The 25787-nt window shown below is 43.6% G+C and overlaps 2 protein-coding genes across 4 annotated transcripts in view; both read left to right on the top strand.

Moving 5' to 3' along the window:
• DHX15 (DEAH-box helicase 15) overlaps positions 1–3560 on the top strand; it is a 47822-nt gene extending 44262 nt beyond the window's left edge. The window contains exons 13-14 of the mRNA XM_062636499.1: positions 1648–1817; positions 2994–3560. Of these exons, the coding sequence (XP_062492483.1) occupies positions 1648–1817; positions 2994–3111 (288 nt within the window). The 3' untranslated portion in view covers positions 3112–3560. The remainder of the gene's footprint in view (positions 1–1647; positions 1818–2993) is intronic.
• A 14149-nt stretch (positions 3561–17709) lies between these two features.
• The window catches only part of PPARGC1A (PPARG coactivator 1 alpha), a 369112-nt gene continuing 361034 nt past the window's right edge, over positions 17710–25787 (top strand). For 2 of the 3 annotated variants that reach the window (XM_062636509.1, XM_062636507.1), the window contains exon 1: positions 17712–17930. In XM_062636509.1, the coding sequence (XP_062492493.1) occupies positions 17844–17930 (87 nt within the window). In that variant the 5' untranslated portion in view covers positions 17712–17843. Of the gene's footprint in view, positions 17931–25787 lie in introns of all 3 variants that reach the window. The other variant, XR_009968058.1, reaches the window with a different exon arrangement.

Below are 25787 nucleotides of genomic sequence, written 5' to 3'. Positions count from 1 at the left end.
AGCGTTTCTTTTTCTTTGAGTATGCTTAGTTCTGAATGTTTTTTCCTTAGTTCAGAATTACACAAAATAAACAGGAAATACAACTCTTTTTTTTTCCATGTCATTTATAATGATAGTAATCATATGTATTTGGGAAAACTAGTTAATAAGACCTCACTGTCTTAATACATCTGAGTGAGACTGAGGTGCTAAAGGTAAATTGCGTTGGTTTAAATTTAACAGCGAGCTGTTTTCTAGAATGAAACCTAAATAAATGAATTGTTCTGTGGCAGATGAATGTCTCTTCTAGTCTGGTTTGCAGCTATACTGCTACTTAATTTTGCAAATGTTGGGTTGAACTGGATGAAATTAAGCCTAAATGGTTACAGAGTGCTGTTAATTTCCATGGAAAAGAGCCTCTGTTGACTCTGTGGACTTCAAGTGAGGTAACAGCGTTATTGCTAAGATCTTGGGTGAAAAGCTTTGCAGACCGTCGAAATACTTTGTTCTGCTCCTAAAACATGTTCTGGATATTAATGGCATAAAATATAAAAGGGAAGTACACTCAATGTGTTACTGAGGAGATACTCTGACTTTAAAATTTGAGGTAGCCATTGCTTTAGAAGAGTTGGGATTTTAATCTACTAGAAAAAGGTGAGATGCAGCAAGGAATTAGGAAAACAAGGAAGTACACAGCCTACATTAAAGGAAAGCAGGTAACCATGACCTGATAAAAAATGTCTTTCAACATCTTTCACCCATTGTCCATCCTGCTTAATCGTTTTTATGGTATTTGTGTGTGTGTGTATATATAATGAAATAAGTACTGAGGTCATCTTGAATTGCCAGTATCAAAAGGTTAATTCTAGTTACCTGTTCTGTTAGATTAACTGTTCTTACAGAGGATATCCTTCTAAGGATAACTGTCTGCTTCCTCACAAATCTTAATGAGCTAGGTATCGGAGCATCTCAGTGAGGGAGGCATTATTCCCTTTCATAGAGCAAGCAGCTTAGTCAGAAGAGGTTAATTGATTTTCACCAAGGTCACAGCAGAAGTGTGTTGCTGAACCTACATTTTTCAGCTCTGAACCTCATGCTGTAACGAGGCTGCTCTTACTTCTGACATGCCAAACTTCCCATTCCTACTGGACTGACGTTTTTCAGGCCACTGCGAGAGGATTTGCAGAATATATGCATCAGTAGAATTACTGCTGAAACACTGCACTAATAAGAACTTGAAAGTACAGTGTTGTGGCTTTCCATTCCCATGGTAGCTGCTGTGATCAAATGTTTGAAGCAGGTGTCTGTAGTGGACCGTGGTTGACTTTGTGGGATGGTGCAAACCTGTCCAATAGATACTCCCTTTTGATATTCTCTTTGCTTTGCTGTCGTTCTAATGATTCTTCTCTTTAGGTGGTAACTATTTTTGTATGTTGCTTGAATTGTGTATTAGAGTATACACTTACCATGGCAGTTAGCAGAAACATCTGGCATCTTGATTGTGTCTATAAAAAAGCCTGAATGGTTGAAGTGGTCAAGTAATGTGCCAACTTTAGATGAGGTTTGAAAGTTGGGATAGTATGTTGTGTGTAGAACACTTGAGAGTCGGCTTGAAATCACTTCACTTAAAAATTGCCTATGGTAATGGAAGAATGTCTTTGTCCCTAGGTGGCACATTTGGAACGGACGGGGCATTACTTAACAGTGAAAGACAACCAGGTGGTGCAGTTGCATCCCTCCACTGTTCTTGATCATAAACCAGAATGGGTGCTCTACAATGAGTTTGTCCTTACAACAAAGAATTACATCCGGACATGTACAGACATCAAGCCAGAATGGTAAGCCAGAAATCTTAAACCAGTCATGACCTGCTGTAAAGCTCTTGGGTTTTCTTTTTTAAATTGAGGCAATTCCTTTCACTTCTTCTGAAGCTAATATTAGAGAACAGTCACAGGAACAATGATGGTGTGGACTTGAGCTCTTGCAGATGATTAAAGGTTTTATTTGTGGATACTTGTTGCTGTTTGTGGGAGCTGTGTGTGAAACTGGCCTCCGTGCAGTGCGCAGGGAAATGCTTGCCTTAAATCCAGTGACTGTGGTACTCCTGGGAAGGAGCTGCTTGGAGGCGCTAGGTTTGGGGAGATGTCCTAGAACCCACCTGCTTACTTAAGAGATACCATTAGATGCCTCTGTTCTCAGGATTGAGGTCCTCTCTTTGCAATAGATGTCTTAAATTTTTCCATAAGGATCTGAGCAGGATTCAGTGCTTTCTTAAAACATGAAGGGAAGAGGTACAACCTGTCTTGTCCTAATATTTATTTGTCAATAGCGTGTCTATTGAGGAAGTTAGAGGCCTGATCTTCTGCAGACAAGCAAAGATCTGAATTGTCTTGTCTTTAAGGTTGTACTTAAACTGCCAGGTTACAAGCTTTGGAGACGCATGAGGCTTTTCAGTTGTTGAGATCGTGCTGTTGTGCAGAAGGAGTTCATAAGCACATATACAGCCTGCAGTATTTGAATGGAAAAGATTTGAATCCTTCCTCAGCAATCCTTTTCTTGAGAAGCGCTGCATAGCCTAAAGGCAGGGTCCTATGGCTTTGATTGTGTTTTTAAGCTTCAGCCAGTTAAGGTTCAACTTTGTGCTCGTGCACAAATTGGTTTTGAGGTAGGCTCTGTTTCCTGTGGGCTTCTACATGAAGCAGCAGCTCTGACTGCAGGGACTGCTGTGACACATACTGAGACAGCAGTGAGGCCTGTGAGGGACATGTGTGTGCACACTTCTTGTGAGGAAGAAAGCAACTTGTGAGGAGGCAAGCTTGTGCGTGCTTTCTTGCCTTGGACTCCGGTGCTGGCACAGGATGGGACCGAGATGTAAATGTGCGTGAAACTTTCATTGATCTTAGCATCACAGATGGGCTGAAAATGAAGGATAATTGTTTCCCTCAGCTGCAGAGTTTCTGTAGGATGCATCTTAAAGTTTAAGTATTAGTAACAAACTTTTGCTTTCTTGACAGGCTGGTGAAAATTGCCCCACAATATTATGACATGAGCAATTTTCCACAGTGCGAAGCAAAGAGACAGTTGGATCGCATCATTGCCAAACTTCAGTCCAAGGAATACTCACAGTACTGAATTTATGCTTTGAACTGAAGTTACTCAGAGGACAGCTTTAAGAGACGAAAGGATTCAAAGTTCAAGTTGTGCTCTTCACTTTGGTTCAATAATGGCCTTTATTTGAAAGCTTTTTAATTTTTCTTTACAGTAAATATTCCATTCTGATTTCATAAATTAAACATTTATGCCTCCCTTTTGTGTTGACACTGTAGCTCATATTGGAAAAGCTAATCAATGTTTTGCAGTTTATTGAAAGTAGTTCTATATATAACAATGTTACAAGCATTTCTTTAGAAATGGTTGAAAATGCTTCTAAAAAATGTGATTATCGACCATGGTATGCATGATCGTTGTAATTGTTGACATTCCTTTTAGAAGTTGTGAAATGTTACAACTTGTGCTTATGTAGACACAATCTTTGGCCTCAGTACAAAGGTACTGACTTCAATAAAGTCTATTTATACTAATTTGGTGCCACACTATGTCAGTATTTCTGTTGCTTTGATCAGAAGGTGAGGAACCAGGTAGTGCCCCATGGAACTGCTGCTTTACTGATATGGCAGTAGTTAAGGATTTCAGTGTTGAAAGTGCAGGTACTGCAGCAGCAGGTTATGATGACTTGGATACAGTGCATGCAGTGTTGATCCCTGGCAAACCTGCTTAAGTTATGTAGGAAGTTCTTTTAAAGATGAGATGTGTGCAGATGTTTCTGGAGACTGTTTTCTTCCAACGTACTCCTAGATCTTTCTTGGACAGAGCTGTAGTTGTGTCCTGCGCAGTGCCTGTTGCCAGTGAGAAATTCCCCTGCTGGGCAGTGTTCAGGTGCAGGTGACACAAACGAGAGCATCAGTGACACTGCAGGACAAATACCATTGTGTCACTGTAATTTTGTAGTGATTTTTAGTGAAATAACCATTTGACTGCATTTTCACTTTGGGAAAGCTTAACCTATGTGGAACTTGTAGTAAGATTTGATCAGAGGGCTGGAGCACCTCTCCTGTGAAGACGGACTGAGAGGGCTGGGTTTGTTCAGCCTGAAGAAGAGAATGCTCTGGGGAGACCTTAGAGCAGCCTCCAGGACGTAAAGGAGGCCTGCAAGGCATCTGGAGAGGGGCCTTTTTTGCAAAGGGTATGTAGGGATAGGTAGTGGGGGGATGCCTTTAAACTGGAAGGTGGTAGATTTAGGTCAGATATTGGGAAGAAGTTACTGTCCCAGTGTCTCAGCTGGTGAGGCACTGGCACAGGTTGCCCAGGGAAGCTGTGGCTGCCCCATCCCTGGCAGTGTTCAAGGCCAGGTTGGATGGGGCTTTGAACATCCTGGTCTAGTGGAAGGTGTACCTGCCCATGGCAGAGGTTGGAACTGGATAAGCTTTAAGGTCCCTTCCAACCCAAACCTGTGATTTAACATATTTACATTTAAAAACATACTTAAAAACATATTTGGTCAGATTTCAGGAATAATGAGGTTTGACCCTTCTGACAAAGAGGAGTTGGAGCAGCTCTTTATGAGGGAAGTTCCCCCAGAACAGGAGCTTTGCACTGCTGTGCTGTGAGGTTGGAGCAACCCTAGGCTGTGTTTGCAGAGCTGGCAGCTAACCTGTTAGACTGATCTGGGACACTGATCTTTGGGAAATCCTATTTAAATCATAGCGGTTGGCTATGAAATTTCTTGGAATCAGTAATTCCAGGGTTGTTTTTTTCTTAATTGCCATTTATATAACAGGGAGAAGTTTTGAAAACTTTGTTAGCAATGCAGTTATTGTGAAAGAGAACGTGTCTCACAACACTTGAGTGAATTTATGCTACACAGTGGGTCTGTGAGTGCCTCAGGTTTTGTAAGTGAGGGGGGGAGTCTCGCTTCCTTCAGGTGCTGTGGGATGGGTCTGGACTTCCCTGCCCTATGAAATGGTTCTCAGTAGGAAGAAAGGAGGTTGATCTGTAAGATGTTGAGCTGGATGAATTTATCTGAGCAGTTACAAGAGTGTCCATTTTAAAACATGGGGATCCTGACCTGAAGCAAACTGCTTTCACCCTAATGCTCCTAAACATGTGAGTGGTTTGGATCCCTGCTGAAAGGTACCTGGGGTCCACTCAGTATGTGGTGTTTGCTCCCCGTCCTGCCGGTGGAGGGCACTCTGTGCCATACTGGAAACTGGCTGCTCCCCAGGTACCAATGTGTCCAGTGTCTCTGCACAGCGTTCAGCTCAAGGATGCTGCTCTGCCGGCTGCCCGGCTCTCCTGGGCACAGTGAGGTGCAGAGGCATGGCCAGCTCTCAATGTGAAGCCCCTTGAGGACTCCAGAACCAGGTGGCATAAGCTGCTGTGGCATTGGTGTTTGCGGATGGGGAGCAGATGGCTGTGGTTGCCAGAGGAGATGACACAGGAGGGACTTGGGCCTGGTTTCTCTTGTATCTGTCATACGCGCAGACTGCTCAGGCAGCGACAGCTGACCTGGGATCTGTCCTTGCTATGAGCAATGCCAATCCTGCAGGCCAAGTCAGTGTCCCCGGGCAGCTGCAGTCTTCCTTTCTCCCAATTAAGCCACTGACACCTGTGTAAGCTATTGAGAGGTGCTGGGTGCACCCGTGTCACTGGTTTAATTGGAAGCTTGTCAGTGCTCCAGCTGTCAGCAGAGATGGCACAGGCCCCTTGCCCGCTCACCTCCTGGCAGCCATGGAAGGCAGCTCTGCTGGTGAGCCTGCTGCAATCTGGGAAATGACAAAGCTCAGACGTCCAGGGGATCCAGCAGATGGGACACTTGTGTTTGTCACTGACTCCCTAGAAATACTTCTCTTCCTGCAGAGCAGGCAGGTGAAGCACTTGCAGTGCTGAAGTTTAGGGCTGAGGTGTTTTCCCAGAGGGGACCGTATGTGCTAAATCCACAGTTGTTCCTCACTAGTGATCAGTCCTGTAGTGGTGAATGGCTCTGGGGTTGGAGTGTGTAAGGGGTTGGGGCTGTAACATACGGACTTGCTTAAACCACTGTGGGTACCTAAGAGCTACTGTGAATTTCACTGTTTTTTAATGTGACTTTGGAGCCATGTAGCAGTGGGAGTGAGTTATCCAAGAAATAACTGTCCCTTCCTGAAGGACTTTTGAAAAGGACAGCATAGCTTCTCTGAGAGATGTTTCGTAGGTCCTGAAGGGAAAACTATCAGGAGCCCTCCTCTTGCCTACAGCTCCTGAGGGATAGACCAGATGCACACAGAGTAACCTGGGTTTGAGAACAGCCCTGGGGTTTTTGTGAGTTAAGTGTTGAAAGGCAGAACCTCATTGCCATTTTTCTGGTGGGAAACCTTTAAAAAGGCTGCCTGGAGAAATGAAAGGAGACCGAGAAGGCAGTGTAGGAGTGAGGCTGCTCTGTTTGCTAGAGTATGAAGGTCTCCGCTTCCCTCAGTTAAAACAGCTGCAGCCCTGCACATCACCAGAACTTTGGGTTTGCCTGCTTGTGCTGTGGACTGCAGTAGGTTATGGGGGAGATTGGAAACTGCAAAATACACAAGAGTTTGCTCACAGCTGACTGAAAGGTCCTGTACTCTTTGCTGGCCTGTGGAGGTGCCTCACCTGCTCCTGCTGACCGCAGCTGTTTTCTGCATTCCCTGCGTTGCCAGTCTCACATCAAATGTGTCCAAACTGCTAGGGAGGGTGTGAGTGTGGCTCTTTTGGAGCGCTGAGGGATTGCTTCCGTAGGCTTCATTGGTTGTTGGCTCTGGAACAACCTACAGGGAGAAGTGATGCTTTGTTATTACAGTGCTTTTTCCTTTTTTTTTTTTTTTTTAACCAGAGAAATTCAGGTGTGTTTTTGAGAATGCAAGTTTATATCAAATACAGTGTTTATAGTGTTGGGGCTTTTGAAAATACGGAGTGGATTAGATGATAGGAAAATAGTACAGTGAAAGGAGTCTATTTTTTTGAAAGGAGGAGAGTCTTCTGTCTTGATTGTGCTTCTGTATAATACCTCAAAGCAGTAAAGGGCTAACATTGATGTGAGGTAACAGTCTAGGTTTGTTAGCTATGGAGGTAGTTATTAATGGCTGAGTACATAAAGCTGTGTTTAGGTATGTATATAGTAACGTGAGGACAGAATTGAGCAGTTGTACTGTGTTTAGATTTGTAGGGATTTTATAGCATTTAGCGTTTTTGTCAGAGAAAAGAGTAAATCGCGACTTTATGCTTTGCTGCGTCTTGATGCCATAAACCCTCTGGGAGATGCGTACACACAGTGGCACAGGCAACCCTCTGGGGGCTGCAGGGGTGTATCCCTGTGTGGCACCTCTCCTCGCTCCCTGCGGCTGGAGCTGTTGGTACAGGCCAGCCTCTGTTAGTACATTCTGTGTTGATGCACTCAGCTTCGTGGTTTCTGATCACCAACCACCTCTCTGTTTGGATGAGGCTTGTGCAACAGCAGCACTTTGTGATGTGTCATGTTCAACCTGTGCTGCTCCATGGTGCGTCTCAAACTGCTAATTATTTGTCATAAGAAATGCAGCTTAAAGCAAATGCACTGAGATTTGCTTTCAGTGTGTCATTTACAAAGATACCTTAACAAGAGTCACAGGCAAAGAGTTTTCCTTCCACCCAGTCAAGCTGCAGTTATTAATTTGTAATCAGATTGCCATTGTTTTCTTCATTTGCTGACAGTTTAGCAATAGAAAACCAACCTGCACCATGATGCTAGATACATCTAAAGTACAGGAGTTTATTCACTTGCTGTAATTTGTGAGGAATAGCCATTTATCTTGCTTTTCCAACAGCTGAATGTTTTAATAATAAACATTATACAAGTAAAATCTTGTATCGGTACTCTGTTGACCATTTAAAAGTATTTAACTTCAGGACTATGTATGTGATGTAAGATTTATGTGAAGCGGGGGGGGAGAATGATCTACTTGGTCAACCTGGCTCATTTTTCCACTCATACCTTTTACACTGGTAGCTTGCTTCCATGGTGTGCTTCATAGAGCTGTTCCCAGACAAAACTGGGCATCAGTCTCCAGTAATATGAATGTCAGATATCCTTGAGCTTGAAATAAGCAGCTTCAAAACTGGGATGAAACTGGTATATGAGAGTGTTTGCTCCTTTCTTCATTGCTCCTTTAGCAAATGCCAAGCTCAGGCTGCCTGTAATTCACACTGATGCATTCGAGAGAAGTAGTTGGTTTCCAGGAGCTCCCAGCTTCCATATTGAGGGGATGAAGTGAATGTGGTAACAGCAGTAATGTTCCTTTGGCAGCAGGAGCAGATGAGTTCTGTTGATCTGATTGGGGGGTGTTCTCATTTTGCAGTTTTTACTCCAGTGAGGCAGTTTCTCAGGAACACTGAATGTATGTTGGACAGGTGATAAAATACTTTGTGTACATCTTGGCTCTGAGTGATTCTTTAAGCTTTTTCCAGCTATGGAAGCTATGCAGTAGTTATGTTGTATAGAAGAATAAACCATAGTACAAATTCATGTTGATAATAAATATTTCCTGTGGCTCTAAACATGTATTATTTTGGGTTGGTCTGATTCTTTAAGCTGATGTAGGCTCTCGCCTTCCATTTGAATCCAGTGTTTATTTGGTAAGTGTATTGCAGAAATGTCCCCACCTCATCACTTCCAGCAGCGTAACCAGGAAACCTCAGAGCATCATATGCTTAGTGGGCTCCATGGAGCGAGTGGGTGCTGGTGGACCCATTCCTTGCCTGCTTTGTCTGTTCACATATTCAGTTATGTAGCCAAACCCTTTCTGCTTGTATCAATAACCAGTTTTATTCTCAGAAACATCAGCCTTTTCAGCTATCTGAAGGTGCTCTCAAAATTGTGTGATTTTAAAGAATTGCAAACTAAATTTGACCTTTCAAATCCTAGAATGGTATCTTTGAGGTTGTTCCAGTTTGCAGGTTGAGTAACGAGCAACTGATAAGCCTTTTACTGTGACAGGGATAGTATCGTTGTTCTAAAAATACTAACACACTGTGAACCTTTCCCAAAAGGCTGCAGTTTGTGCAGGAGCAGCAGCAGGTTAAAAGCAGTGCGAGTCACGATGTGCTTCTGGTGAGCAGCGAGCTGCCCAGGAGGGCACTGACAGCTTTGTTCCAGTGAGTTACTGCGTTACACAGTATAATGGAAGTAAACTTAAATTACTGCTACTTTTACCTACTTTAAAAAAAAAAAAAAGAAAAAGATTTGATTATGAGCAGAAATCAAGGGTAAGAGTTGGCAAGAATTTAACATTTCAGCCTTAATGTTCGCAACAATATGTACCCTGTTTGTTGAAAGCAGACGTTTCATTTTCAGTAAATTTATGGACAGTGAACAGCTTCTCCCTGTAAGCAAGTCGGTGTTCAAGAAAAGCTCACACAGCAACAGAAACAAGAGCATTTTGGATGTTAGACCAGGTTTGTGCTTTACATGTTTCTGCGCTTCTGCGCTAAAGCTCGTTTTGGCCTCACTGCTCTGTGCACCCCAGCACTCCGTTCTGATGTCTGTTCTGTACGTTCTTGAGCACAGCCAGTGTGATGTGAGAGGGTAATGAGGCGGTAGAGGTGGGATTTTTCTGCAGCCTAGAGAAATCCTGCTTGTTTCTGGAGAAGAATTAGGGAAGGAAAAATGAATAGGAAAATATTCCATTGTATGAAATGGTAATGGCCTACTTCATGATCTCCTGCATAATCATATTTGCTCTTCACAATAATTGCCTGCAATGAGTATTATTTTTGCAAGTAAAGCTTAAGAATCCAACTGTTTGTAGTCTACTGGCTTGATGTGAGACTCACATTTAGATCTCTTGTTAGATGCAGGGAGGTTTCAGAAATGAATTTGCTTTTTTTTTAGCAGTCTCTTGATAAAACTAATTTGATTACAGGAACAACTTTATCAGTCCTGGGCTGTCTCAACTCAGAACAGAACTTCCTAAATTAGCAACAAAAGTCAGCAGCAAAGCTTCGTTCTTGCTGCTTCCAAACCCTCAATATTAAAACAGTAAAAGTTTGCAGAGACATTATAGTTGTATTCACCTGATCATCCTTTCCCTTGATTTGAGGTGATGGTTAACAGAAAGTCCACGTGCTTACAAACTGCAGTACTATGTCTGTAGAAGAGCCTGCCTGGGTTTTCTCCTGGTGAGGTTTGTTTTTATTAATGTGATCAAACAGGATGATGTCACCAAAGAAATCCAGAGTTAATGATCTGTCAAATCCCTTTGAAATATCTATCAATTATTTCTGAGGGTTTGCTGCCTCTTTGTGGCATTTCTTGTGTAAAAATGGAATTCTGTATTGATCAAAGCTCTTCCTGGGATTGTGCACAAGACGGTGAAATGCAATTTCCCCAAGTTCTGCAGTGTGCGCCTGGGAGGCTTAATTCCTCCCTCCTCCGTGTTCCTCCCTGCACAATGCAGAGATAGTACCAAAGGAGTAGCCAAGTGATTTTTGAATGTCTCTAATTCACTTTGTGATGAGGAGGTGATACCACAGCTTTGGATAATGTGCAGAATAGGGAAGCCTCTTACCTCTTTCATTATCTAAGCGATGGCGAGACCTTGTCATGCCTTTTGGTACCTTTGTTCTTAGAAATCTTTACCATGGTTAATAAAACAGTGGTGAATCTATTCTGTTTATATCCATCAGTATTTTGCTGATGATCTGCATGTATCTGGAAGCAGGTAGAATAGCTGTGGGGGGTTTCTCAGATGTAAAGATACTCATGCTAGAGGCAGGGACTCCTGGGAATCCAACTGTCTTGATTCCTGCTCATTTGGCTTATTTAGGGTTTTTTCCCCCTTTGATTAGTTCCTTCATAACTATAATCACAGAAATGTTATTTTGGGGAAATTATAACCTGATAGGGTTTAAGTAATTTATTTAGATTGTTAATTGGTGGTGAGAATCTAGAAGTTATGAGCTACCTCATAAGTTCATGCCTGCCTATGTTTGAATGGCACATACTCGCTGTTATTTATAATTTTGGGAGTATTGAACTGATGGAGATTACTCATGTTGAAAAGCTGCTGGAAGGCCCGAGGTAGGAATTAAATGCTCATAGTGGCTTCATTTTGTTAGCAGTCTCATTGAAAATATCTTGCTTGCAGGACAATCAAACTCATCAGTGTTCTGCTCTTCCACTTCAGTAGACAAATTTTAATCAGTGGCACACTTGATCTTGCAGAATTCAAGGAAAATAATTTCCTGTATTTCTGAGATGAGCAGAATTTCATGTAATCGAGCTTTTAAACTCCTGGCACTTCTTTTTTCTTTCTTTCTTTTTGAATAATCAGCTTTGCTTCATTCAGTGCCTATTTCACGTAACTTCAATTATCGAGATGACCCAATGCTTAGATGGGATTAGCTCATGGCTGAAGAGCAAGCAGCAGATTCTGGACTCAGGCAAGGCAAACAATAGACTGAGGGTGAGATCAAAGCATTTTGAAAAATGTCCTGTTTTCTCTGGGCTGTAGATCTGCAATTGGCCTTTGCATTTAGGTGGCTTTAGAGAGCCTTGTTACTCATTTCTGATGGTTTCCTAAGAGCATTTACAAAAACTGCTCTTACGCTGTCCCTTTCCTTGGAGCTGCCATCCTATCTCAGCAGTCAGCAGTTTTCCTTTTATCTTTTGTATGAAGAAGATCAGCATATGCACTCTTCACCATCTAGCAAACTTTTATGAAAATGAGTTTTATTCCAGGTCTTTGTGGTTTTCTTCAAGACTCCGAACAGCCTGGGCTCAGCTCTGGGAGGGAGATGGTGAGTGCCAAAGCCAGTGCCAGTTACTTCTTTGATGTAATTCAACTTTGTGAAATAAGGGTAAAACTTGCCTGTGCAGTAAGCGAGCAGTAACCGTAAGTACAAGATGGTGTAACAGATTTCAGCAGTAACCAACAATCATCTAGTATCTCATTACCTTCTGCTTTAATTGCAAGGACCGCTTCTTTGAGCGTGTCTTCTTTCACCGTTGACAGCAAAGACACAGTACTGCTGCTTTTCCTATGAGGGGAACAAGCAGGTGTTAGTCACTTAGCTTAGTGCACTACTTGAAAGTATTTAAGTATTGTGGCTGTAGGTACAATCATGAGTTCTGACAGAACAGAACTTCAGAAAAGCTGGCACTGATACGTTCCTATACCCCAGCATCCCGTGGATGGGAAGTATCTGCTTTCTGCATTTTGATCAGGGACATTCAGTTTTCTGAATGCAATTTTCTTTCAGGAGAACCTTATATATTTGGAACGGTGGTGTGTAATTGAAGTTTGGGAGCAGTATTCTGGGATACTCTAGAAAAAGCTGTACTTTGTTTAAACTTGCTCTGTTATGCCAGTACTGGAAAACCTGCACATACAGTTCTTGCAGCTGAGGCTAATGAATCCAACATGCGGAAGCTGTTCTGGGAGCTCCAGGTCTCTCAGGTAGCTTAGTGCTGGACTCTCATCCACGTGAAGGTGAAAAAAAGCCACCTGGCTTTCAGCTAGAGTACAGTGAAAAGCCAGTGAAAAAGCAGAACACTAAAATGATGTTTTAAAGGCGAACATGGTTGCTGTGTTCTCATCCACTGGTGGCTCCTTTCTTGGTTACGTTAATTGTACATTTTTGTATTATCGACACGAGTTATCTGAAAGTTAAATAGAAACCTAAACACGCTGGAATCACCACTTCTGCTGTAAGTAGGTTTTTGTTCCTTTAGGGCTAATTGCTTTTATAAACATTGGCTGACAATGTTGCTTGACTTTTCCAAGGGTCTGGTACTTGAACTGTTGACCTCTTCAAACATTAGAAAGATGTAATACCTGGCTCCAGAGGTGTTCGTAAAGCAAAATGAAATAATTTGATAGAAGGTGCTAAGGAAGCTTTATGTATTAGGCTAATAGAAAACCTATCAGTGGACTTTTAAAGCCTTTCCTCTTCAATTTTAATGGACTGTCTTAATTGACTTTAAAAGGCTTTTATGCATTGGCTAAGTAGAAATAGTCTTCCTTTTTTTTTTTTTTCCCACCTGCAAGTAAGATACAGAGACAACTTCTAAGTTTATTTTAGGATATCTGCTATTCTATGCCTTTGCCCTCTGAGAAGGGATTTTCAAGTAATGACGTCTAGGAAAGTCAGGAATAAAACCTGTTATATGCATCTGCTAATGCTGAGAATTTGGTAAGAGGAAAAAAATAAGGGACAATGGTAAATAAAAGAATAGCACCCACGGGACATTTTGAGGTATTTATGATCACAAGTTTTAAAAATACTGGAGGCCACAGCACTGGGTTCAGATGCTACACTGTTTGTAGGAGAGACACACAAAACAAAACATACAGCTATGGAGTATCACTTTGTGTTGCAGAATATTAATTTAGAGGCTATAGCTGAGTTGCATCCAGATCCCTGTGGGACTGTTCTGATACAAATCTGTCTGCTTACATGGAACATGCAAGTTGAAGACAAATGTCTTTTCTATCTCAGATTCTCCATATGCATGTCAAACCCAAAACCTCTGGAAGCCTTGCTTTTCAGGGAATCTCTTGAGATATCCTTCCACATAAAAGAAAGATTTGTTCATGATGCTCTGGCTTTTGCCTGCAACAGTTTACTCAGAGAGGTGTCTCCCAAAACTTGGCACTTTGATACCAGATCTATTACTGGCTCAAACAGCTGTCCTTGGTTTTTAGTCTTCTCCTAATCCATGTTGTGGTTTAACCCCAGCCAGCAACAAAGCACCACACAGCTAGTCATTTGCTCCCCCAGTGGTAGATGGGGGACAGAACTGTAGAAGTGAGAAAACCCATGGGTTGATATAAAGACAGTTTAACAGGTAAAGCAAAAGCCACAGACACAAGCAAAGTAACACAAGGAATTTATCCACCACTTCCCATCAGAAGGCAGATGTTCAGCCATCTCCAGGAAAGCCAGGGCTGCATCACATGTAACGGTTATCTGGGAAGACAAACACCATCATTCCAAACATCCCCCCCTTCCTTCTTAGCCCAGCTTTCTATGCTGAGCATGACACCATATGATCTGGAATATCTCTTGGGTCAGTTGGGGTCAGCTGTCCTGGCTGTGTTCCCTCTCAACTCCTTGTGCACCCCCAGGCCTTGCTGGTGGGGTGGATTTGTGGAGCAGAAAAGGCCTTGGCTGTGTTAAAGCACTGCTCAGCAATAACTGAAACATCCCTGAATTATCAACACTGTTTTCAGCACAAGTTTAAAGCATAGCCCCATACCAACAAATATGAAGAAAATTAACTCTACCCCAGCCAAAACCAGCACAGTGCAGTAGCCTCAGGGGAATGAGGATGTACTGTCTGTGAGAAGACAAGACCAGTTTCAATTTGAAAGCTTCACCCTGATGCACCTTATTCCCATAGCAAACAGGCTTTGCAGGTAACACCCTTCACTCCCAAGAAAACAGTTTCTGGTTTATTTAATAGACTTTGAAAGTCTTCAAGCTGAAATCATGGAAGCAAAAACGAAACTAAATTAAATTCTAGACTGAGTTTAACAAGATGCCTTTCTAGGTGCTTTGCTGTCCTTTACCTAGTACTCTGGCACATCTTAACTGCACGGTATTACGCTGTGTGTGTCTCTGCAGAGATTTAAGTAGTTTTCTCTGTTCCATCTGCACCAGGTCTTTCTTTCAATACAGATGGAGTATTGATGATTATCCTGAGGTTACTTCTGTTGTTCAAACATTTCCTGGATTTTGCTGTTTCCTCCAGCCCCCACCAATCCGTTTTTTTTCCAAATTCCTTAAAGAGTTCATTTTATCTCCACTTTACTCCTTCTAGTCCACAGGACTGAATACAGCATTAGCATCTTTTCTATGGAGCTGCTAGCACACTCAGGATATCAGACAATGGTTATTTGTGGATTTTATTACGTTTGGTTACGCACATTTAGGAATAGAAATAACATACAAAGGTTTTTTTGCTTCATCACCAACATCACAGTGATGATGCCAGTGTGCTAAGTCATGCGGTAGACAAATAGGTCATTAGCCACTTCAGCAATGGCTGGTTGACTGAAAACTTGTACACATGGGCTGGAGGAGCAATACATAATGCTATAAATAAGTGTTCAGATCTCGTTTTGCTGCTAGCAGAAGTGTGCTCTCCAGAGGCCCTGAATAGGTTCTGAGTAGTTCTCAACTATAAGAAAAGACTACAGCTGGATCTCCATTAGTAACCGGTCACTGCGCCGTTAAGCTTAACTTCCTACCAGTGACCTCCTACCAGTTGCCTCTCCCAGGGCAACCCTCTGAACTTCAAATGAAGAGATTCTGAGCTAGAGCAAAGGGTTAACAGCAGGGTGAGGAAAAATGTGTGAAGGAAAAATACAAGTAAACCCCACAAATATCTAAGAACCTATCATCTGCTTGATACTTATAAAGAGCATTGCATTGGTAGGGCATATAGCATGTCTGTCTCTAGAGGAGAGGAAGTAGGGAAAATGCCACCTACTGAAGTGTATCAATATGTCAGCTATTGGAGGGGAGAAATAGAAATAATAATAATAAAAAAAAAGAATAGAAAGGAGAAGAGTAGGATTTTCACTTCAAAACAGGAACTTTGGCTCAAACCACATAATTTTACAGTGCAGACTTTACCTGCACGGAATAAGTAGCTCCGAGGTCAGGCTATCCTGGAGTGCTGTCGGGATGGAATGCACCAAGACTTAAGATGAAATATGCAATATCAAGTTGCTTAAAGTTTTAGAAGCAAGATGCTTTGAACGCTGACCCCTCAGAGGGAAGGGAAGGAAACAATTCAGGAAGGATGGGGAAGTACAAAGGAATTTTATGCCATAATTGTTGCTGTCTGAAAAGTTGAAATAAATTCTTAAACTGCATGAAATTTTGTGGGCCACTAATGAGCAGTCTTAACAGGCAGAAGTGTCTGAAGGAAAATGTTGCAGTAATTTGAGAAACAAATCCTTGTGGACAGAGTAAACACCTTGTTTCTGATGTAGCTTCCATATTCTGTTGCTGGAAACTTTCCTGCTGAATTCTAACCTGCAGAATGAAAGGCTCTTTGGCCTCATACAGAACAGAGCTGACTGTCACAAAGGTTCCTCTGGATGATGAATTCAGGTGTTCTTGGCTAGCCTTCATTCAGACAAAACCAACTCACATCAAGAAGCTGAGTTTCTACTACACTTAAGTGTGCTTCATGGCATTCCATGCTCATGCCACATTTGGAGACTCAAGAAAGTAAGATTTCCTCAACAAATAGAATGGCCAAAGGATTCCATAGGTATTACTAGGTGGTGGTTTCTTCCTTCAAATAGGCAACAGGGGAGTGAGGAGCTTCAGTGGGCCTTGGGTCAGAGTTATGGCAGAAAATTGCCTCCAGGCATCGGAACATGTTCCTGGGAAGTGGTGGATTCACTGTACCTGGAAGTGTTCAAAAACTGAGCAGGTGAGGCCCTCAGTGACATGGTTTAGTGGTGAACTTGGCAGTTCTGGGTTAATGGTTGGACTTGATGATCTTAAAGCTCTTTTCCAACCTAGTTGATAAAATGGGCTGTTATGACTGTGCTGCTCAACAAACCACTGGCCCTCCCAGTTATGATCTGGTAGCAAAACCAGTATTTTTATAAATGAAAAGCTTATATTCTTATCTGAACAATTATTCTGAAAAAAACCCTACTTACATTATTTGCTTTTTATAATTATTTTAGTTTTGTGATATCATTATTGGTATCACCGATATCATCAGTGTCAGATGAGGAAAATGTTCCCCTGTAAGAGGACTGTGCTTGAGGTGCTGGGTTTGCAGTCAGGGTAAAGAGTACTCAAGAAACATGGTCAGCGTAATCCAATCCCTGTCTGCTAATTGCTCGGCAAACACTTTAAAATCGTTATATTCAGTGTGACTTCGCTGTGTCCGACGAACTCTGCGGGCGGCTGAGGCGCCGTCCTTTTCGCTTCCCCTGAGGGACGAGAGGTTTCCTGCTGACCCGGCTTCGCGGGCTGCCACAGCAGCGGCGGGAGGGGGAACGCGTCCCCCGTGCCACTACCGCGATCACTGCGCGCTTAAAGGAAATAATAACAATGAAGAATCCGCTCCTGGAAAACGGGGTGCTGAGAACGCGCCCCAGAACGGGGCAAGCGAAGGAAACGGCACTTGGCAGGGTGGGGGCCCGTCGCCGACTCTGCGGTGAAGTTTCCCGCGGGCGGGTGAGAGGCGGTGTCCCGGCCCCGCCCCAGCTCCGTCCTTCCCTCAGGCGGCGCCGGGGTCACGCCTGCACCTCACGCGCTTCGCGGGCCCCGGGCCGCGTGTGGAAACCCAGCCCCAACTTTTCACCGGCACGGTGCGGCGCGGGGCGGGGCGGGAAGGCCGGTCCGCGGCCAGGAGGGCGGGCTCGCCCGCAGCGGCGCTGCCCCGGCGCGGCGGGGGAGGACGCGTGTCGCCGCTTGCCAGCTCCTTCCCCGCCGCGGTGCGGTGGCGGGTCGTGCCGGCTTCCCCCGCGCGGTGCCGGTGCCGGCTGGGATGGCGTGGCGCCCCGGCGCTGCCGACTCGGTGCCGGGGTCCGTAGCACAGCCTGTTCCCGCCGGCAGCAGCGGAGGGAGCGCGCGCACGTGACGCCGGCCCCGGCGCCTCCGTGCCCCCGGGAGCGCCGCGCGCAGGCATCCGCGCTTCCCTCGCCCGACCGCGCTCCCCCCGCCCCGTCCGCTCCGCGCCAGGCGCAGCCGGGGCAGCAGCACCGCCGGCAGCGGCGATCCGCGCAAGAAGCCAGAGTTTGTGGAGGCTGCTGCGTGCCTTCCCGAAGAGGTTTTGCGCCCGGAGGATGGCTGGCTGCGGGCTGTCAGAAGACGCTTGCTTCTCCTCCTTCTTTTACAACTACACCTCCTCCTGGGAGACCTCCTACAACCAGGTAAGAGGCGGCCGGTGCCTCCAGCCGGGCTCCCCGGGGGAGGCGAAGGTGGTGCTAGTGTGTGCCGGAAGGGTCTGGAAGTGTTTCTGTTCAACGTATAGGGGAGTCGGCCGAGAAGGGAAACGAGGGAAAAGAGCTTTTTACTGTGTGGCTTTCAGCCCCCTTCCCTCCGCCTCCGCCCCTCCCGTGAGGAAGAGGAGCGGGAGGAGGGCTGAGGAGCGGGCTGCGCGCTACCCTGGAGCAACTCGGGGCGCAACAAGGCAACTCGAGCAGAGCGTCCCCGATCCCGCCTTCGGCTGCGCTCACCGCCGGCTCGGTGCGCGGAGCGTCCCCGTCCCCGCCGGTGCGAGGGGAGCCGGCTGGCGAGCGGCAGGCTTGGTGCGAGAGGGACCCACTCTCCCTCCGAAATGGCCGCGTATGCGTTCAGCCTCGTAATTTCGGGTCCTGCCTAGGTGGAAATAGTTAGGTTTACCCCTCTCTCTTTCTTGTTCAGACCCCACACCCCCCTTCACGTAGTTAACTTTGATGACAGTGCAGTGCGGAGCGCCCAGCCGGGCACCGCCGGCTCCTCCAGCCGAGTCGGCCAATCCTGTCCGCGGGGGGCGGCAGGCGAGGTGCTGCGGGAGAGCGGGGCGAAACCAGAAATCGCGCCTCAGAGGCAAGAGAGCTATTCCGGGAGCCTCCAAAGCGGCTTTAATTAAACAACTGTTGTCGTCTGCTGCCCCCGGTGCTTGTCTGGTGAAAGTCTACAGGCAGCTGTCATCGATAAACTACATCGGTGTGTGTGTGGAAGGAAGGAAAGGGGTTCTGGTGCTGGCGTGACAGGAAAAGTTGGGCAGCGGGTGGGAGGCTGCCCTGGGCTGTGGAGGCGGTGGTGTCCTCCCGGGGGCAGAAGAGCCGCTCGCTGCCCCTGAGGCAGCGAGGGGTTGCGGGTGGGGGTTGGTCGGCTCCCGGCTCCCTCCTTGCTCGGGGCAGCGCCCGCTGAGCTCATGGAAAACCCGCGGCCCCGGTTTCCAGGGAACTGAGATCCCCGAAGGGGCAGTTGCCGGTTTAAGGTTACACCTCACGGCGAGGGGTCTTGGAACCTCGCGTTCCTCCCTGCCCCCGGCAGTTGACGCCGCCTGCGTTGGGGGGCCAGGCCGCCGCGGTGGGGCCCTGGAGCCCTGACAAACTGGGTCGTCTCTTGAAGCAGCTGAATAAATAGCGGTGTCCCGGGTGCGAGCGGACACCAGCCGGGCCCATCCCGGAAGGCACCTCGGCTGCACGCCGAGTCCGCCGCCCCAATCTCCGGGAGAGCCTTCCTCTCAGGGAGCGAGCGAGGCTCGCTGGCGCTGAGGAGGGGCTCCCGCGGGGAGCAGGCTCACGGGGGGCTCGCCGGTGCCTCCCGGCTCGGTGAAGTGTCAGTGAGCTGCGGCGTGAGCTGGGTCGGGGCTTACCGCGAGCAGTGGGTTGGGGCGGCCGGTGCTGCTGCTGGTGTGCGTTTCCCTGCTCATGCCGAGCCCACGCACCGGTGCTGGTGTGTCTGTGTGAGCAGAGAACGTACATCGTTATCCTGCTAAATAGGAGCCCGTGCAAGTAACTGTGATTTAAGAAGGGCTTATGGCTTGTATCAAAGGCAGGCAGTCATCGAAGACTCATTTGGAACCATCAGAGGAGGAAAATGGTTAGGAACGCAGACAATACAATCAGGTTTAAACCAGTTCCTTTATCTAAAGTTAGTTTCATTCTGTAGCAAAACAGTTCCGTGAAAGAATGTCATTGTGAAACCTATCGTTCCCTCCATTTCTTTTCAGGAGAGCAAGCCCCTATCACAATGGAAGCAGGGAGAATTACTGACAAATCCAGAGTTGATCTATTCTAAATACCAATCTTGAACTGTATCTGAAGAAAAACGGGGGAGATAATTCAGGATGCACAAGGTCTATTTATAGAAGGACTATATAAACTGTAGGATATATACACAAAGTTGAATTAAATATGCATGATTAGGAAGGGAGTTTGGAAGGAGAAGGTGTAATCACTATATGGCATTAGAACAGGAACAGATGAGCTTGCAAGACTTTCCAGGGTGAAGATGAGAAGAATTTTTAAGACGCACATTCTTTCTGGTGCTCAAGGCTCCTTTCTATTTTCATCTTTTGAGTATTACGTTAGCATTTGCATCAGTCACATTCACCAGCTGAGGATTAGCACTAGATGTTAGTCTGAATATGAAATCAAAATGAATATTGGATTTTCCTGCAAATAGATTTTTCTTACAGGTTTTAACACTTAAAACGGCAGAGTTGGCTTCAATTTGACAGTGAGCCATATTCATGTTTGTTTGTTTTAACCTGAATTGCATCCAGGAAAAAAAAGTAAGAGCTTGCAAACCATTTCTTCTTGCTAAATATAGCAATGTGGCTGAAATAGAATTTGTTTTGTATATTCTGTTTAAAACAAAACAGCAAACAGAAAAACTTTAAGACAAAGTGCTGAGATGAGAAGAGGGGTTGACTACTGGAAATATAGGTTTTTATTCCTAGATCAATATGATGTGCTCTCAACATCTAGTGCGAGGTAAAAGGATCCCCTGTATAGTATCAGTAGCGGTTCAGCTAGAGCTTACAAAAAGAAGCTTTTCGTGGCATCTCAAGACGTTAATGAGAGCATAAGTAACCAAATAAAGCTTAATGATGGAAACAGGTTAATGCGAACAATGTTTTCTTCTGGAAGCGTAATATACTATCTGACAGTTTTGAAAGCATGTATTTGCTTTATAATTTGGGAAGGTTGAGAGATGCCTTTCAGCTTACATTTTTGATGCATTATTGCAGTTCATTTTTAAGGACAAGATCATATGCTTGATTTGTTGGTAATGTTCTTGGAAGGAACTTTTCCCATTGCATATTAAATTCCAGAGTGCATCACAAGAAAAGCTTGTATTGGAAAAATTATGTCTAGAAACTTGATGAAGTCTGTTTTGAATGTATTTCTGAGACAGTCTTCCAGAAAATAAGGCACTATAATAGTTACAAATAAGATTTTGCATTACTAAGGAGAACTCCAAAAAGATTGACTGTCATTTTTTACAGTTATTTTCATACAGGGACTAAACCGTTATGCAAAATTCTAGACTAGAGGAACTTGTAGACTTAAATCCTGAAAACTATGAGTTGTGGTTGCATAAACTTACCTGTGATGTTATGCCAGTGGGTGTAAACCTAAGGTGAAGGAATATCCAGCAGATTAATTCTCTGATCTGCATTTTTAGACTATCAATAAACATTCTACTTTTAGTTCTTTTGTGAATACATGTTTGCCAAAAATTTCCTGAGTGTGTCTTCTGGTTCACTGAGATTCTCTTTGCATCCATTTCTTAATTAGTAGTCATGAGCAAAGAACAACTATGGCTAAGTACTGCAGAAGGGGTATTCAGCCTTGCAAGAGCAGTAATATTCTTGGGCATAACCTGTCCATGCTGAACTGGCAGCATTATTTGTATTAATTATTTTCCACTCTCCACTCCAGAACTGGATACGTTGTTATGTTACTAATCTATATGGTGGGGAAGTGCTTGAAAATCATTCGAAATGTACTTCATGAGTGAAATCCTATGATGCTAACTTTAATTTGATCTCAGGAAAATCCCTGCTGTATAGAAGTAAAATGAGGGGAGTGTGCTGCCTGGTTACTGCCATTATTTCAGAGATTTCTCCCTGCAGTGCTCAGCTGAGGGCTTCTTACAGGCACCAGCTCTTTGTCCTGTATTTTTGAACATGGCAGTACGTTATACAACAGTTCTTTCACAGAATATATTCTGTAGATAGAAGTAAGTCACTGAAAGGTAAACTAAGAGCCAACTTTGTGGCTTGGCGTTTGGTCTTTACATATGCAGGGACAAAAGCTCCAATTGCCAGTATTTTTGGGGATCTCTCTACAAGTTTTTTTGGGAGAGCTGGACTGAATGTAGTATGTTGCTTTTATGCATTTTATTCTTTTAGCTGGAGTAAGTCCAATGGCCATTTCTATTTTCATCCATAGCCAGTGGGACTTTTTGACTTATTTTTGTTTCCATGGTTTCTGGATTTATTTTTTCTTTTTGGAGTGGTTTTTTGGTAGTAGAACTTGGTGTCTGCGGGTTTGGAAATATGCCAGATGAGTTTGTGTTAACATGTACAGCATATACTGAATATGTATGTGCATGAGATGTTGAATGGAAGATACTCTATCAATCTGCACAAGATTGGGCAGTGCACATTATGATTTAGGTAGCCCTTTTTCTTTAATGGAAAAAGACTCAGTTGATAGTTGTACATGGTTTGGCTGTGAAAATCATTGGGACAAACCCATCACTCACCTTCAGTTATGTTTTAGCAAAGCTTGTAACATCTCTGCAAATTAAAAAGACACTGGTAAAATGGAATTAGTTAAGAAAAAACAGTGATCTTGGGTTAGTATTGACAGAAAACACTTGGTAATTAAAAAAAAAAAGTTAATCTTGGATTTTAAATTTTCGTTACTCTTCGATATCCAGTGGTTGTTGTGTGCCAGTGCACAAAGCCAGGGAAATGGAACACAGTAAAAATGAAAGTGAAACTCAAGAGACCTATTTTCTTGGCATCCCAGCAAAAGATAAACCGTAGGATAATGAGGAGGTTAGAGTTCAATAAAAGAGGTAATAGACTTAAAATATAAATCGCTAAATGTATTTCTCTTTCTCTCAGAGATTAATGGCTCAGTTGGTCATTCAACACAGTAACTTTGAAAAGTGTATTCTGATGGCCATCTCATCTGGCCAAGAAAGCACATTTTAAACTGGGTGCAGACCATTTCCTCAAGCCCCAGAGCAACCCAGCTAAATGGTGGTACAGTAGAGCCCAATAACACGAATTTAAAGCACACACAGCAACGGGCAAGATGTTATTTCTCTGTCTTAGCTTAGAAGAAAAGCCTGTATGCAAATCGTGAGTTACAGTTACGGCTGCAATGAACTAATGCATTTTAGTGATAAGATAATAAGACAGGATTTTCAAAAATACAGTTGTGTTCAGGAGAAAATGTCAGTAGTTCTAGCAATGTGTTCTGTAGGAAGAGGGCAGGGAGTTCTTAGCTGGTCGAATGTTCATGTAGTCTAAGCAGAAATGCAAAAGTGCAGGGTTTGCATTGGAATGAGAGTGGGGTCATCCACCCTTTGTACTCATCGTCAGGGAAGCAGAACCTTCTTCCAGAGAGACCATAGGAAATCAATGAGTGCACTTTGCTAGTGTAGAGATAAATGTGTACTGCAGAAGGGTATTAAATATAAAAGGGCAGCAGTAAAAAGATTTACTACATGAAGCAGTGGAACTTTCTTTTGGTCACCTAAAAGGCAATTTTCAATTTTTGATAACATAATTGTATTTTGTTTTTTTTTTTTTTTTTTAGTACTACTAAGTGAAAAAAGATGGCAAATCAGCTATTTTACAGGGATTTGAGGTATATAATGTAAGCTGAGAATCTTGTTTACAGGTGGCAGCTTATTTACAAGTATATCCATGCTTTTTTTTAACATACTATCTGGCATTTATAATTTAGATTCTAATAATCTGATCTAACTTCCCAAAAGTTAATGGTTTTTTGAATGTTTTTTCCTGAGGCAGTGTGATCCAGCTTGTCTCGCCATGACCAGAAGGTATCACTGAGGGATACCAGCACAACGGATGCACATAGGAGAGAACCTGACGTACATTTAGGTGTAGAGGCTTAACAAAATGTGGAGGAGCAGGTGCGCAGCCCTAATGTGTCGGTGCTTGTTTTAATTTCCTCTGATGTGCCTGTTTGCTGTGTGAGCAAAACTCCTTGTACACTTAAAACCTATAGGACTGGAAAATTGCTAAAAAGGATGGAAACCCAACAGTTCTACAGTATTTTTTTGTCTTAGACTGTCTTCTTTACAAGTGGCAGTTGAGGTTCCCCTTCTGCTAAGTAGCTGTGTGTTATTGTCTCTAAAGGTAAAATGAAGGTGAAGAGAGATTAATAACAGAGTGACCCTTGCTCTGGGTATGGCACTTGTCACACTGTGGTTCCTATTTTGGAAAGAGGAATTGGGCATGCTTGGTTCCATATGAACTCACTGGGACCTGAAATGACAAGAGGTGTGTCTACACTGGCACTTTCCTTGGAAGCAGCAACGTGCTGCGTTCATCCGGACTCTGCTATGCTTTGGTTCATGTTGCGGATTGGTCTTGTTGCAAATGAATGGAATTCCTTTTGGGTAGAACTGAACAGGGAGATGTGTTCTAGGAGTAGTCCTAGTGCATCTGAGCTACAAATTGACATTCAGCTAATGAGATGAGACCAGAGCTAGGATGAAGTGAAATAATCAAACAAACCAGTGGTGCGAAGCATATATTAGGTGTCAGATCCTCAGCACCAGCTGTCTGGCTCTTTCAGTCTTACAGTTCTGTGTTATTGGCTCATGTAGAAAGCCTTTGCACGTAGTTAGTATTACCTAGCAGACAGTGCATGAAAGCCTGTATTTGGGAAGCTGCTTGGAGAATCACGGGTAGGGTGGTCACCTGACATGCATCCTTATGTTGCAATCATAAGACCATTATTCTTTCCCTCAAAAAAGGGTAGTTTGTGTTGGCAAGAAGAGAAAAGGTTCGTTTGATCACTTGTGATATAACACATGAGCGAGTAAGAGGCACTGCTACTTTGGCTCACAAAAGCCCTCCACATTTTTAACCCATTTTATTATTTGCAAGAGCAATTTAGTTCCTAATGTTAACAATGAATGATTATGATTCTGTACTTCCGTTTACAGCATAAATTAGCATTTTGTTTTCCATTACAGCTTTTGAATGAGGAATTATAATGTATAATTTACTGCAAATAGATGTTATCATCTCCCTGGATGTGAACAACCACATAAACTTGAGCAAATGATAAAAATGGAATCAATTACTTCTCAAATGGAAGTAGTTTACAAACCTTCACATGCAAAATAGCAATAGTAGCTGGTTATTGTAACAAATAATTAGCTTTTTTTTCCTTAAAAACAACATTTATTGAATTCCATTGACAATTTAGTAATTGTTTGTAGAATATTTAACAGCCCCCCTCACAAAATACATGCTGTATAATATATGCATTTTTTAAACTGCAAATTGCCTCTGTAGTCCTTGCATGAAGCTTTACTTGTGTATTTTCACCTGTACAAATATTCCAGAAGTGGAACGCTGAGCTACAAATTGCTGATGATGATTAGAGAGCTTCACAGTATTCTGGAATTAGTAGATCAAGCTTGAAATTGTAGAGGAGAGAAGGATGAAGAGTCTGTGTTAGATGCTATATCCAAAACCTGCTGAAGGTGATGTGAATTTTTCTGCTGTGTTTGAAATCATGATCTAGGTCCTGGTAAAAGGATAAAGAAGAGGAAGAGACATTATTATAGTTGCTTGAATAAATGCATGCTGTAAGTCTCTACTGGAGAGAAAGGTAATACCTTGTACTGTAATGAGTTTACTAGTTTGAATTTCACAAAACAAGTTTTCACTGTCAGTTGCTACAATATGTTTCTGTATTATACAGAGTTATTCATGCTTGGAAAAATACCAGTCCCCAGCCAAAATGAATGTGAGAAACAGTCCAGAATCCCACTTACTCTCTTCCTCTTGCAGAATCTTGCTTCATATCACTAAAGGACAAAATCCAAGCATCATTTCCAAACTCTTCCTTTCAAGGAGGCTGTCTAAATTCTGATGATTTTCTACATACCGGTTTGCACATATATTCATTTCTGATCCCTTAAAACTCTGACCATGAAGCCATCATCTCATCACTTCCTGTCAACCTGAATTCACTAGCCTTTTCCTCACAGTCTTCCCTGGTAAC

The sequence above is a fragment of the Pezoporus occidentalis genome, unplaced genomic scaffold (genome assembly GCF_034315485.1).
Source record: "Pezoporus occidentalis ecotype Australia unplaced genomic scaffold, CSIRO_AGI_Poc_V1 ctg48, whole genome shotgun sequence".
NCBI classification, from domain to species: domain Eukaryota; kingdom Metazoa; phylum Chordata; class Aves; order Psittaciformes; family Psittacidae; genus Pezoporus; species Pezoporus occidentalis.
This window is presented reverse-complemented; position numbering and strand designations above follow the sequence as displayed.